This window comes from Populus euphratica, unplaced genomic scaffold (assembly GCF_000495115.2).
Source record: "Populus euphratica unplaced genomic scaffold, PopEup_1.0 scaffold5.1, whole genome shotgun sequence".
Taxonomy (NCBI): Eukaryota; Viridiplantae; Streptophyta; class Magnoliopsida; order Malpighiales; family Salicaceae; genus Populus; species Populus euphratica.
Window position 1 is genome coordinate 3419566 of NW_011499848.1, and position 13282 is coordinate 3432847.

General features: G+C 34.5%; 3 protein-coding genes across 4 annotated transcripts; 2 read left to right on the top strand and 1 right to left on the bottom strand.

The window, feature by feature from the left end:
* The first annotated feature begins 1437 nt into the window (after nt 1-1437).
* LOC105115763 (probable protein Pop3) lies at nt 1438-2823 on the top strand. The gene is made up of 2 exons (XM_011012776.1): nt 1438-1710; nt 2345-2823. The coding sequence occupies exons 1-2, from the start codon at nt 1571-1573 to the stop codon at nt 2523-2525; spliced, it is 321 nt and encodes a 106-aa protein (XP_011011078.1). The 5' UTR covers nt 1438-1570; the 3' UTR covers nt 2526-2823.
* Nucleotides 2824-7035: 4212 nt separating this feature from the next.
* Nucleotides 7036-9658, top strand: LOC105115779 (craniofacial development-like protein). Of its 2 annotated transcripts, none has more exons than XM_011012798.1 (6): nt 7036-7154; nt 7369-7450; nt 7555-7682; nt 7781-7990; nt 8080-8274; nt 8918-9658. In XM_011012798.1, the coding sequence occupies exons 2-6, from the start codon at nt 7387-7389 to the stop codon at nt 9281-9283; spliced, it is 963 nt and encodes a 320-aa protein (XP_011011100.1). In that variant the 5' UTR covers nt 7036-7154; nt 7369-7386; the 3' UTR covers nt 9284-9658. The 2 variants fall into 2 exon arrangements, with proteins under 2 accessions (XP_011011100.1, XP_011011108.1); XM_011012806.1 differs by having other exon boundaries at nt 7369-7447.
* Nucleotides 9659-10149: 491 nt separating this feature from the next.
* LOC105115793 (dihydrolipoyl dehydrogenase 1, mitochondrial) lies at nt 10150-12909 on the bottom strand. The gene is given in 4 exon segments (XM_011012816.1): nt 10150-10957; nt 10960-11124; nt 11127-11772; nt 12568-12909. Coding segments are annotated over 4 exon segments (1527 nt in total). The 5' UTR covers nt 12853-12909; the 3' UTR covers nt 10150-10526.
* Nucleotides 12910-13282: the final 373 nt, after the last annotated feature.

Below are 13282 nucleotides of genomic sequence, written 5' to 3' on the forward strand. Positions count from 1 at the left end.
GTGGCTGTATATGTTTTAAAAATATAATTTTTTTAATTATTAAATTAATGTATTTTTAATTAAAATTAATTTTTAGTTTTATGGATAATTTAAAATAAAAATAAAAAGACTATGGATAATTTTTTTTAAAAATAAATCGAATAGATACTTTAAAAATATATATGAGTTTATTATATAATCAAAAAGAAATAAATAAATAAATAATAATCATCAGCGCAAACAGATATATTGATGACATATGTTGCTCAAAAGATATACAGGTAAATGTTAATTGAAAAACGTTAATTTGTATATTTAATTAAGAAAACATTGATTACTAGAATCCTAACCATTCATTTATTTTGGAAGGTTTAAATTAAAAAACAAAATAATCAATCATGTTCGAGAGAACATGAGAGGATCTCAATTCTATAATTCGGGTGCGCAACCATACCATTACTGCATCATATATTTGATTAAAAAAAAAATGATACTGAAGTAACATATACTAACATTTATTCAATATAAAAGAAATAGACACAAATTAAAAGGAGAGATAAAATAGAGAATTTTAAAAATATTTTTATTCTTAGAAGAATGTATTTTTATTTTTTGGATAAAAATATGATTTTTCATTTATTTTTACATCTGTCTTTTTTAAAAATGGATTTTTTTTTATTTCATCAAAATTCCATAGTTCAATCTAGTTAGATGGAGTAGTATCAGGATTAGAGCCTTTCGGATGAATTCTTATATTACATTTTTTTTTAATCGAGGGTCCATTTGACACAATTAATTACAATTAAAAATGCAAAAAAATAAAAATCATTAATAGGTGTTTCTTTCAATATAAGTTTACTTCCAACCACATTATGGTAGGTGATAGATGATTTTTTTATAGTAAAATATTATGAAGAATATAAATAAAATAAAACTTGAAGCATGTATAAACACTATTTTTAAATATATTTTTTTAATACAAAATTATTTTTCAAGATTTAATAAGTTCTTTCTCTATAATAAGGGTCATAAAAATAGCTAGATCAAGAACAAAAAGAAATACCAGCAGGTTTTATAAGCACAAAAAATACTATGGTTTATGGCACTGTTTGATTATAAAAATATATGATATATATAGGCTACTAACATGTAACGATTAGAAAGAAAATAAATTAAAGAACTAAATAATTATTAAAAGAGTTTAAAAAATTAAAGAAGTGTAATTATTAAAAATAAAGATAAAAAACAAATTATTGTTAAAAACGAAAGTCTCATAAAATATATACGTCGACTCTCACGTAGAAAAAAACATTTTCCCTACTTGTTGATTACTATTTTATTTTAAAATTTAGTATAAAAACACCATATGAAAATCTTATTTTTGGAATCAAAATCTTGACCTAAGAGAATTACAGCCGCCGTTGAATGGGTGTGTGGTGTGTAAACACTATCATTCATATTTATCCAGCGAATCAGTGTGTGGGTTCGCTATTGCTTTAAATAGAGAAGGTAACATCTCTAATTCCATTAGCTGGAAAGCAAGTGATCGCACAGAGCTAGAGAGAGAGAGAAAGAAGTGAAGAGAAGAGGCATGGAGGGAGGAAAAGGGGTGGTGAAGCACATAGTCCTGGCCAAGTTCAAAGAAGGAACCACAGAGGAAGAAATTGAGAAACATGTAAAGAACTACGCCGATCTCCTCAACCATATCGAACACATGAAGTCTTTCGAGTGGTATTTAACAAAAACCTTCTATATATTCTATTTCTCTGTAGTTCAACACTTGGTTCGGAATAACATGATTCGTTGTTTTACAACTCTAACTGTACCATCTTGGTGCACTGTTTACGAGTCCATTAATCTTTTGAGTTTCACTAACGATTTAGGTTTTTAGCTTTAGCGATTCTTTGTTATGCTATCTAAACCTTTTTAATCGAGTGTTTATGAATTTAAATAATATAAAATAATAATGTGTGTGTACAAATTTTAAATTGAAAAAGCCATGAATGAAGAACTATATTAAAATATTAACATAAAATTATTTTTCATAGCATTACCCGCCAAGCTAGGTTTCTGGGTTAAATGATTTTCACTATGCATGTTTTTATTATTATTATAGGCATCATATATAATAATAATAAAAAATAAAAAAAACAATAAGAGAGAAGGTTCGTTAATCAGAGATGAGACTGTAAGTTTAATTGTTCTGATACCGAATTGCACAGAATGATTATGTAGCAGTCCAAGTTCATTGAGATTTTAACATTTACCGTAACACTTGGCATGGTTTTAATTTCTATCCCCAAAAAAAATAAAAAAATTAACATTCAATCTGTAACATTTTCATATGACATGATATGATACACAGGGGGACGGACGTGAGCATCGAGAACCTTCATCAAGGTTTCACTCATATCTTTGAGGCTACTTTTGAGACATTAGAGGGCCGATCAGCATATGTAGCTCATCCTGCTCATGTTAAATTTGGCACAGGTTTGTTTCCTACCTTGGAGAAAGTCATTGTGATCGACTACGTCCCCAAAGCTTAAACAGTAAGATTTCTGAAGGCTAGTCTTCTGCTATATATCCTCCTCGAGCCATGGATGATGCATTCTGTGATAATAATGGGATGGATTATGAGATGTAATAATCTCTGGTGTTGAATCTCCAAATTAGTATTTGTTTGTATTTTCTGTTTATTTATGTTGAATGGGATTATATTGCCATCTGGGACGAGCTCATGATTCATGTATATGATAAGAATCCATCGTGGTATTCTAGCTCCTCCACTGTAAAAAACCAAATTAAATAAACAATTGAATGTTTGTGACGAACACATTAATATGATCTGCCCTTCATTTGTCTTGTCTGGTCATTATTCTTGCGTTGCTGACTTGACCTTTTTGTGGCCGCGTATGCTTCTAAAATCCCTTGATTGGTACAAACCAGTTTCGTGCCCCCACGATGCTGAGGAAAAAGATGCGAGAGCGGATGCGGGGAGCTATATAAGCAGTACAGATATTGTTTTTAGGATGATAAGGAATCATGTTTTGAAGAAAAGGCTCCGAATTTTCTAACTAAAAAAGGATGGCAAAATTTTATCATTGTTTCACACAAAGCATGAACGGCAAACACAAAACAGCCTCGCATCCGAGTTGCAATTTTTTCCGGCTTATGTGAGATGTTATTTATCAGATGAAAATACTCTAAAACAAAGCTTGGATACTCTGTACCACAATGAAGAAAGTGTTGTTTCTAAAATACTAGGTGGAATTAATGATAGCATATAAGTCTACCATGCATGGAAAGGGCTTGCACATGAACACTACTTTTTCATAAAAAGGGTCCATAAATGATATATGGATGTGTCAATGGATTCATAAAATCTGTACTGTTTTTGAATTCCAAGGGCAGTGGATAGATGATAAGTCTAAAAATTGGTTACTAATAGCAACGCGAAAAATGGTTGCAAGTGAAAATACAAGAGTGACGGATCGTTAAACCTGACGCATTTGCACTATTTATTTTTTTCTCTTTCATGTGAAGCAAGATACTCTACAAGCAGAGCGTGCGGGTTTATTATAGTTTGAACTGGCTCTGAGGAACCTCGTGAATGCACGGTAGTTTTTATATGGAACATGTCATAGTCTGTTTGTTTCTAAGGGATCATAGCAATCAATGAGATGTCAGCATGAATTCTTAACACGGACAAAGAAACATAAATAGTTATCATGTTGTCATAATCTTAATGCAGCATCATTTCAAAGGGTGTTTGAACAAGAAAGGAAGAGGACGGTAATTAATTTATGATGCATACCTTCTAAATAATTCCCAAGTTTCTCCATGTTGCCAATTACCAAATTGCGTAGCTCCTCTCGAATCTAGACATGAAAAATGCCAGTACATATCATAATAGCAGTGGAACTATGATGATGATTGTCAATAGCCTCATGCGAGTTATCTTTAAAGCTTGATCATCTCGATAGCCTAATACTGGTACTAAACAAGAGGTCAATATGAATATGGGTAGCCTATAATAATACCTTGCCTGCACTGCAGGAACAAATCTTGTAAAGTTCACTGTTGTAGCTGCAGATAAAAAAAAATAAAAAATGAAACGTGTTAAATAATTTGAAGCAGCTTTAATTTGTTTATCTATTTAATATCACTAACGGGTTGGTAAGTGATGAGCTCCAACACCTGGAGCACCACCTACCAAAGTTGATAGCATAATATTCAAACCTTTTCCAAGTGTAGCTCCTGAAATAAATGGAACAAAGGGAGAGAACGTATAGCTTCCAGAATTTGAGCACAAAAGATTAAAGTTCTTGTAAATTTATATATTCCTGAAAAGTATACGATAGGATGAGATTTGGGTGCGATGTTGGGAATTATTTTCTGTTTGTTTGAAACTGATACTGATGGGCCTTGTAACATTTGTTAGAGAAAAAGTGGATTGAATCTGAAATTAATTCAAGCATTATAATTTAGGTTTGAATTAGTTTGAAAAAAAACACTAAATCAAAATAAAAGTAATTAGTTTGAACTGATTTTTGATTCAGTACAATTCAAAAACTTTTTAAAAAATTTAATTTAATTATTTATTTTAGTCCAATACCAATACCAGATGAAATTAAAAATGCTCAGCCCTGAGTCACGTTGATGGATCTTGCAATGTAAGTATCTTATGGGTTGTAGGCTTTAAGCACGCAGGACCATAAAAAATTCTCTAAAATGACATGCATAGCGAAATAATGCTGGAAAAACAAAATCTCTTACTTTGAGATACCTCAGATAGAAAATTCCAGCACCATATGCTGCATGCCTTAATTTTTCAAATGATGATTTGTGCATCAATTGTTCTTCTCTTGAGATATTCCTAGGCTTGGACAGAAATGGTATATTAGAAGCAAGGCCGATTAAAGGTACCATAGCTCGTGGTGTGACACTGGAGGAAGATGAACAGCTTAGATTGAAACTGCATCTAGTCTTTAAATTGAAACTTTGATGGCCTCTCATGTGATTTAACGTTCATGTTAGACATGAGAAATCGTTCCCGGTGATGAATACATGCTGTAAAAATGGATGTCATTCATATTGAACAGAGCAATCACATTTGACAAACTTTGGCCATTTAAATCTTATTGAACAGAATAAATGCATTTTGAGCGAAAGAATTGGTCTATTTTTCTTTTATAGACAAATTAAGAGAAGCAATTTCTATTGTAAAATCCAACTTATATATCTGGAAACGGTGAAATTTGAATTAAGAGAGAGAAACCCTAATTGAAAGAGGGCATATTTGTAAAGAATCACGAAGGTTGGCTATAGATTATACGTTAATCATCACCAAACACAAAATTCATGCATAAACTCAATAACCCATTATCAAAATGAGACTAATCGATAGTACCTTAATAGGAAAACACACAAATACTGTAGCTAGAAAACCCGATCTAGCAACAGATTTTGCAGTTCTAGGGATCTCAATAGAAGATCTCAATAAAAGTAGCTGCAGCTGCTTCCATTTACATCTCTCTGAAAACCCAACAGAAGATCCAATATAAGATGTATGTGGCAATTGAAGAGGTCTGTTACCCTTCTTTTTACTTAAAATCCAACTCTTGTGGCACCGTGCTGAAAAAAAATTGAATTCTTTTATTGTTTTATTTTATATACATTGATTTGATTAATTTTCAAATTAAATTCTAAAACTATAATAACAAACAACTTTATCTCAAGTATTTTATCTCAATTTAATTGAATTTTAAAATTAAAATTATTTTTATTTCTATATCTATTTAAGTCAACAATCAATTCAACTCATGATGTTGACCTAATCAAAATTAATTTTTAAATTAAATTTTAAAATTATAAAAATAATTAATTTTATTTTAAACCAATATACATCAACATCAACTCGGGTCATCTTGACCCCTTACATAAGTTTTGTTTTAAATTAATATTGAATTAAATTTTAAAATTATAATAATAATTAAAATATTTTTATTTAAAAATTATTTTAATATATTTTTAAATAAAAATTACTTAAAAAACACATTATCAGAACAATAACTACAAGCTCGGAAGCAAATTAAGTCGAGGTTGAAGTCTTTCAATATTGTTTTTTGAATTCAAGAAAATTTTATTTTTTAAAAAACACATTTTATGGGCCAAACAAATTAAGGCGAGGTTAATGTCTTCCAATATGAGCAAGTGGTTATTGGATCTTATCTGATCTTGGGTTTTAACATATTTTTGTACTTTAATTTGGGTTGCGCGCTAGCAAATCATTTCCCTTGTTTACTTTTTAACGAGAGAGGGTAGAGTAAATGCGATGGTAGATTTTTGGTCTGATGACAATGGAAGGATGGTGCATAGGTGTTTTTTTAAAAAAAAAAAAACGTTGAGTTGGGATGACCGTATTCTCTTGTTATTAAAAAAAAGGAAGAGGATGGGTGATTAATTTTGACGATAAATAATATTTAATATAAAATCATATTAATTATCAAATACAAAATAATAATAAATTTATAGATAATAAAATATATTTTTTTGTTGATTTTTTATGAGGATATTAAGTATAGTTTTTAGAAACTCAATAAATAATTATAATTTTGAATAAAATATAAAATGCAGGAAGAAGAAGTATAAGATTGAAGGATAAAATTAAAAAGAAAAAAAAAAGTGAAAAAGTTTGGAAAAAAAATATTTTTTTTAAGAGAAAGAGTCACTGGGAGCCTTTATAAACCTTAGAGAGTAATTACCCCGGTACAAACACCAAACCCGAATCCAATGTGGTCCAGAGGAAGTTCGGGAAAGGGAGAAAAAACCCGACCCGACCATTTTTCATCCGTCATCCTTTAACGGCTCCAACTTAGATGGGCTATATTATTCTTCCTATGATAAGCTTTGGGCCATAGCTGTTCATGGGTTAAACGCATGCCCATGGGCTTTCCCCACATTTATCTGGGTCTTACCAGGTAAAAACAAAAGAAAGCAAGAAAAGAAGAGGAGCCAGATTTTTAGTTTTTATGGTAGCTAGCCTCCTCCGCCCCCGTTTTTACCCATATAAAAGAGAAGAAAAATATCACCAAATAAATTAAAAAAAGAAAAAGAGTAGAAGAAAAACAAGAGGTTCGATTCCTTTTTCGCTTCGGTTTCTGATCTCTATGCAGGTACGTGTCAATTCGCTTCTGTCAATAGTGACTCTAGTTAGGGTTTTTTTTGGGTAAAGATTTGCATGCTTTTGTGCCTTTTCTCTTGTATTTATTTTATTTTTTTGTATAATTATAGTGAACAAGATATCAGTTTTATGAAAAATCTTAGCTAGTCACAATTGAAGGGTTTAATTATTCTGGTATTGAAGGATTTTGGCTCTGTGGGTTTCAGGAGGAAGGGTGAATGTGAATGATGGGTTCTCAAGTCGAGTCTGTTAAAGAAATTGTTTCGGACCGAAAACCCGAAGGAGGTGGTATGAATCTTGGATTTGGATTTTATTACTTCATTGACTGCAAATGGAAAAATTATTGTTTTTGACATGGTGGTTTTTAACGGGTTTGTTCTTGATCTTTAAAGAGATGGAATCGCGGGTGGAAGCTATATGGGAAAAAATGAATAAAGGAGTTTCTAATAAGACTGCTAAATCACTTTCAAATAAGCGTAATGTTTCGACCGTGAATGCTAGTTCAAAGAAGGCGAATAATGTGAGGATGTTCTCTCTCTCTAACTCTTTTGAATGGGATTTTAGTTGTATAATTGGTGGTTGATGTTTTATTTGTTTCTGCTGATCCTTATGTGGTAGAACTGGATGGCTTATCTTGGCTTGACACCTAAGGAGGCAGACTCCTCTGGACAAGATGGGGAGGTGCAGCATAATGGTACCAGCATTGAAGACAGCAAGGTTGCTACCTTGTGGGAGCATATGAATAAAGGAGTACCTAATAAGTTGCACAAAACGTTTTTGAACGGATCTTGTTCAACAGTGGATGAATCTCCGCAGCCTAAGTCTGATGTGAGGGCTTTTATTGCCTCTTTTTTTATGACGAGATTGATCAGTTGATGGTTGTATTGATATAGTTTGTTAACTCTCTTATTTCATAGAATTGGATGACCTATCTGGGCATGGCAACAAAGCGAAAGGAATACTCTGGGCATGATGAACCACAGAGGAGAGCTAATGATATACAAAATGGAAGTGGTGATGAAGCCAGGAAGCTTGCTGCTGCAGCTCTCTCTGCAGTTAAGGATGCTGCTGCCGCAGCTGCAGCAGCAGCAGCAGGCCGGGGTAAAGTTGAGGTGAGCTCTTTTTCTCCTTTTCCCTGTACTTAGCTAGCCATCTTATGGCTTTTTAGCCATGAAAACTATTTGGCTGAGCTTGACAATTGTTTGCAGTAACATGAAGATGGATCCATTGCATGATAACCAGTATTAGTGTCTTTGCTAAATGGGAATAATTTATGATAAAAATGTCTGAATAAGTCATCTCCTAACTCTTTAAACTTGAGTTGCATCTGCTTGTCTATGTCAAGTTATGGCTGTTTCTAAGCTAACTTTAATCAAACATGCCTCCTTTATTCAACACAGGTAAGAAATTGATTTGAATTTCAAGCATGTGTTCTTGTTCTGTGTGCCAGTTTACGTACCATCACTTTGATTGTCATGGCAATGTGGTCCAAGAACAAGGTTATCAAGTACATCTCAGCCATCTGGTTTTCTTGGTGCCTATGCGAAGCGTGTTGTACTGTGCGTTCCAAAATGTTTTTTGTCAAAGAAATTGATGTGGAGTCTGGTTTTAGATATATGTTTATTCTTGTTTATCAAGGTGGATTCTTTGTGTGTTATTGTTGATTCATCATCACTTCTTTTTCTCTTTTATCCCCCTAGATTTCCTTTTATTCATTCTACATCACATAGTTCACAAAATTTGTTTCCTTTTCAGATTAAGGAGGTTCGAGACTTTGCTGGTCAGGAAATTGAAGTTAGGAAGCTTGTTGATGCAGATTCAAAAGAAGCAACTGAAAAGGCCAAAGCTCCTGCACCTTCTGCTGTTGATGCTGTTCTTGAACAAATCAAGAAGAAACCAAAGCTCAGTGTGCTTGACAAGACGAAAAAGGATTGGGGAGAATTTAAGGAAGAAAATAAGGGGTTAGAAGACGAGTTAGATGCATACAAGAAGAGCTCAAACCAGTATTTGGAGAGGGTTTCTTTCTTGGAACGAACAGATTACCGGGAATTTGAGAGGGAGAGAGATGCACGGTTGGCACTACAGGCCAGGAGGAGGACAGATATGCGAGAGGATTTGTGATTGCACTTTCCAGTAACTCCACCATCGTGAATTTGCAGTGAACATGGGGAAAGACAGTAAGTCCTGGGATTTTGCATAAGGGATACTTTGTCTTTGATGAGCAGAGTGATGGATTGGTGTTTTTATTTAGATGTCCCAAATGGTCAAGGAAGTGAAATTTTAGGTCCTTCTAAAAGAAAAGAGAAGTGATGAGAGCAGTCGTATTTGTAACAAATGTTTGTCCTCTTTCCTACTTTTATTAGATGGTTTCTTCTTTGGGAACTTGGATCAACTACTGGCGTTTGATCATTGGAATTTGGAACATGATGGATGAAATCTTTTACTTCTGTAGTTCTCATTTCACCATGCACATGTTCTGCCTCCCGTTATATTTTTCCTTTTCATAGGCACGAGGACTAGAGGGATTATCATCTAATACAGCACGTCCATTTCTGTAACAAGGCTAATAAATAGTCATTTCAATTTAACAAACGTCTCCTTTTGGGCAAGCATATAGATTTCGTTCCTGTTTGAAAAATGGATGCTTTAAATTGTCAGTAATGGATGCTCGCAAACATTCATAGGCAGGTTCGAGGGAAAGGAAGTACTTGGCTGTATCCTTAGTTGATATAGGTCCCTGCATATTGTAACCCCCCGCCATAGACATAATACATCTCCAGAGGAAGGAAAAGGAACAGAAAATTCTGACGTTAGCGCGTCAGGTGAGACAAATGGAACGCGCAAATCGAATGGTTAGTTCTTCGGTTTTTCGCAAGGGTTATTGATGACCTGCACCTGTGACCAGGCCGGAGATACAAGTGTGCTACATTTCGCATATCACTTGTAACCAAAACTAACAGTAGCAAAAAGCCAAAGCTCCACGACTATAATGCATGAATGCCACAAATAGGCTGGAAACTGAATTAAGAATTCAGCAATTAGGATGGGATCCCAACAACCATCTCCACTGACAATTCTGCAGATCACAAGTGAAAGTCCAGTGGAACCTAGAATAAATCCCAGCTGCACAAACATTCCCGGACAATTAGTAAAGACCATTGACTAAAAATACATGTACTCATCTATCATGAATGTTGGACGTGTTTAGTTATTCTCATATAGATATAAGGAAATGAATGGCAAATTCCTATTCAAACATTCCATCTGCTCCAATAAAGGGTGAACATAGCAGAGGCAGTTTTTACTAAGGAATTTGGAAAGTCGTTCAGCAAAAATGAAAAGAAGAAGGTAATAATCGATCCTTTTAGATGTGAATGGGCTTGTCATGAGTAGCCATGGCAGCTTCCTTCAATGCCTCACTCATTGTTGGATGTGCGTGGCATACACGTGATATGTCCTCACTAGTAGCATCATAAGCAAGAGCCAGCACTGCCTCATGAATGAGCTCTCCAGCATTTGGCGCCATGATATGGACTCCCAATCTTTTGTCTGTCTCTTTCTCTGCAATTATCTTGTCTAACCCTTCAGCATCATCAATTGCCTTGGCACGACTGTTTGCCAAGAAAGGGAACTTCCCAACACGGTACTCAACACCAAGTGCCTTAACCTGCTCTTCAGTTTTACCAACAGATGCAACCTCAGGATGTGTATAGACAACTCCAGGGACCTTATCATAGTCGACATGGCCGTGTTTGCCTGCTATGAATTCTACACAAGCAACTCCATCTTCTTCTTGTGTGCTAACATTGGGCCAGGAATCACATCCCCAATAGCATAGACACTGGAAACATTTGTTGCAAACCTTTCATTGACTAAAATTCGACCATCCTTGTCAGTCTCCACACCAATCCTGTCCAGCCCAAGTCCAGCAGTGAATGGAGTCCTACCAGCAGAGACAAGACCACATCAGCTTCAAGAGTTGTCTGGTCACCTCCAGATGCCGGTTCAACTGTCAACTTCACACCATTTCCAGAAGTATCAACTCCTACAACCTTAGTTTTGAGCATGAATTTCATCTTCTGCTTCTCAAGTGTACTTTGAAATTGCTTGCGAACTTCCCCATCCATGCTTGGGACAATATCTGGAGCAAACTCAACGACAGTTACTTCTGAATCAAGCCGGGCCCACACTGAGCCCATTTCAAGTCCAATATAGCCTGCTCCAATGACCACAAGTTTCTTTGGAATCTGCTGCAAAGCCAGAGCACCAGTAGAAGATACAAGTTTCTCTTCATCAATGATAATCCCAGGTAGAGATTTGACATCAGAACCCGTGGCAATTATGATATTCTTAGCTTTCACAACAGTGTTTCCACCATCAATGGTGTCCACTGACACCTCGGATGGGGATATGAACTTGCCATACCCTTTGACATAGTTGACTTTGTTCTTCTTGAATAAACCTTCAATACCTCGAGTAAGGGTAGATACGGCTTTGTCTTTTTGGGCCATCATGGCAGGTAAATCAACCTCAACAGAAGAAAACTTCACTCCATGGCTAGCAAATGAATGTTGGGCTTCATGGAACATGTGTGATGAGTGAAGAAGAGCCTGAAAATAAGAAGGGCTAGACCAATTCAAATTTGATATATGTTAAGGCATGCAGACATATTTTCCCTGTGCTTATAAAAGATTTTAGCTATAAAAAAATAAAAAAATAACAGAGTTACAAAATATAGGTTAAATAACTAAATCAAATGAATTAATAACGTACCAAATTAGTCAACAATTCAGGAGTACGACTTCTGGTTGTTATCTTCAAAATAGCACAAGAACATACACAATTGATAATACATTGAATTCCAGCACGCCTTAGACGAATTAATATAAACGAGCTGCTTACTATTCTATACAAATCACCATGTCTTCCACAGGCAGGTAAGCAGATAATCAGTAGAACTAATCAAACACACCTTAAAAGTTCTACTTTGATACTCTAAATCCACTGCCTAACTGGAATTGATTACAGCATACTCTGGTCCTTGCATATACTGCGCAATGCACTTTCACCTAGGAAATCAAAATGCTGAATCCAATAGAGAAAAAAATCTTCCACTACTTTTGATTTCTTTCATTAAACAATCAAAAACTTATCCAATAGCCAGATAAAAAAATGTTCGAGAATTCATAAGGGTGTCACATGACAAGAATTCCCTCTCAAACAAGCAATAAAAAAAATTTCCATTTCAACTAAAAACTCACCAATCAAATTCAGCTAACAAACAATATAAATGGATCTGAAACCAAACAAACCATAAAATCTCACAAAAAAACGGATAGAAAAAAATCGACAACTTTAATACAAGAACAGGTTAAAAAAAAAACCAAAACAAAAAAAGAAATTACCTTTGAAGGGATACAACCAACATCAAGACAAGTACCACCAAGAGTACCGCGTTTTTCAATACAAGTAGTCTTAAGACCCAGCTGGGTAGCCTTAATAGCAGCCACGTAGCCACCTGGTCCACCACCGATGACAACCACATCGTTCTCTTCAGATCCTGAGGTAGCAAACCCAAGAGAGAATTTTGTGAGTGAATAAGACAACTTCAAAGCATCAGCACTTGGAGAATTTGATAAGTTTCTTGTTAAAAAGCATGCCTTTCTCTTTGCAATACTTGCCATCGCCATTTTTGACGGGCTGGTAGAATCTGTGTCCCTCTGTCTATGTAAAGCGAACAAACAACCCCCCCACCCTTTTTTTTTGTGTGGGTGTTTTTTTTTCTTTTTGGGTCTCCTTGGGACATCGTCTTTTTGACAACTCAAAGGAGGCTACAATCTCTTAGAAAAAATTCAAATTAGTCCCTAAACTATAACTTGAATCTCAATGGAATTCTTTTGTTTCGATTAGGCTTCAAAGGACTCATATTGTCAATTGAGCTTTCTGCCTCAACGCTTCACATATTTTTAATGGAAAACATCACTTTAAAGAGGCATCATTTGTTGAGAATTTTATAAAAATTTCGACGTTCAATTAAGACAGAAATTATTGAAGAACTCGATCCAGAAACTTAAAGTGGTATTTTTGGAGTATTATTTCACAGCACTATTACTAAATTTA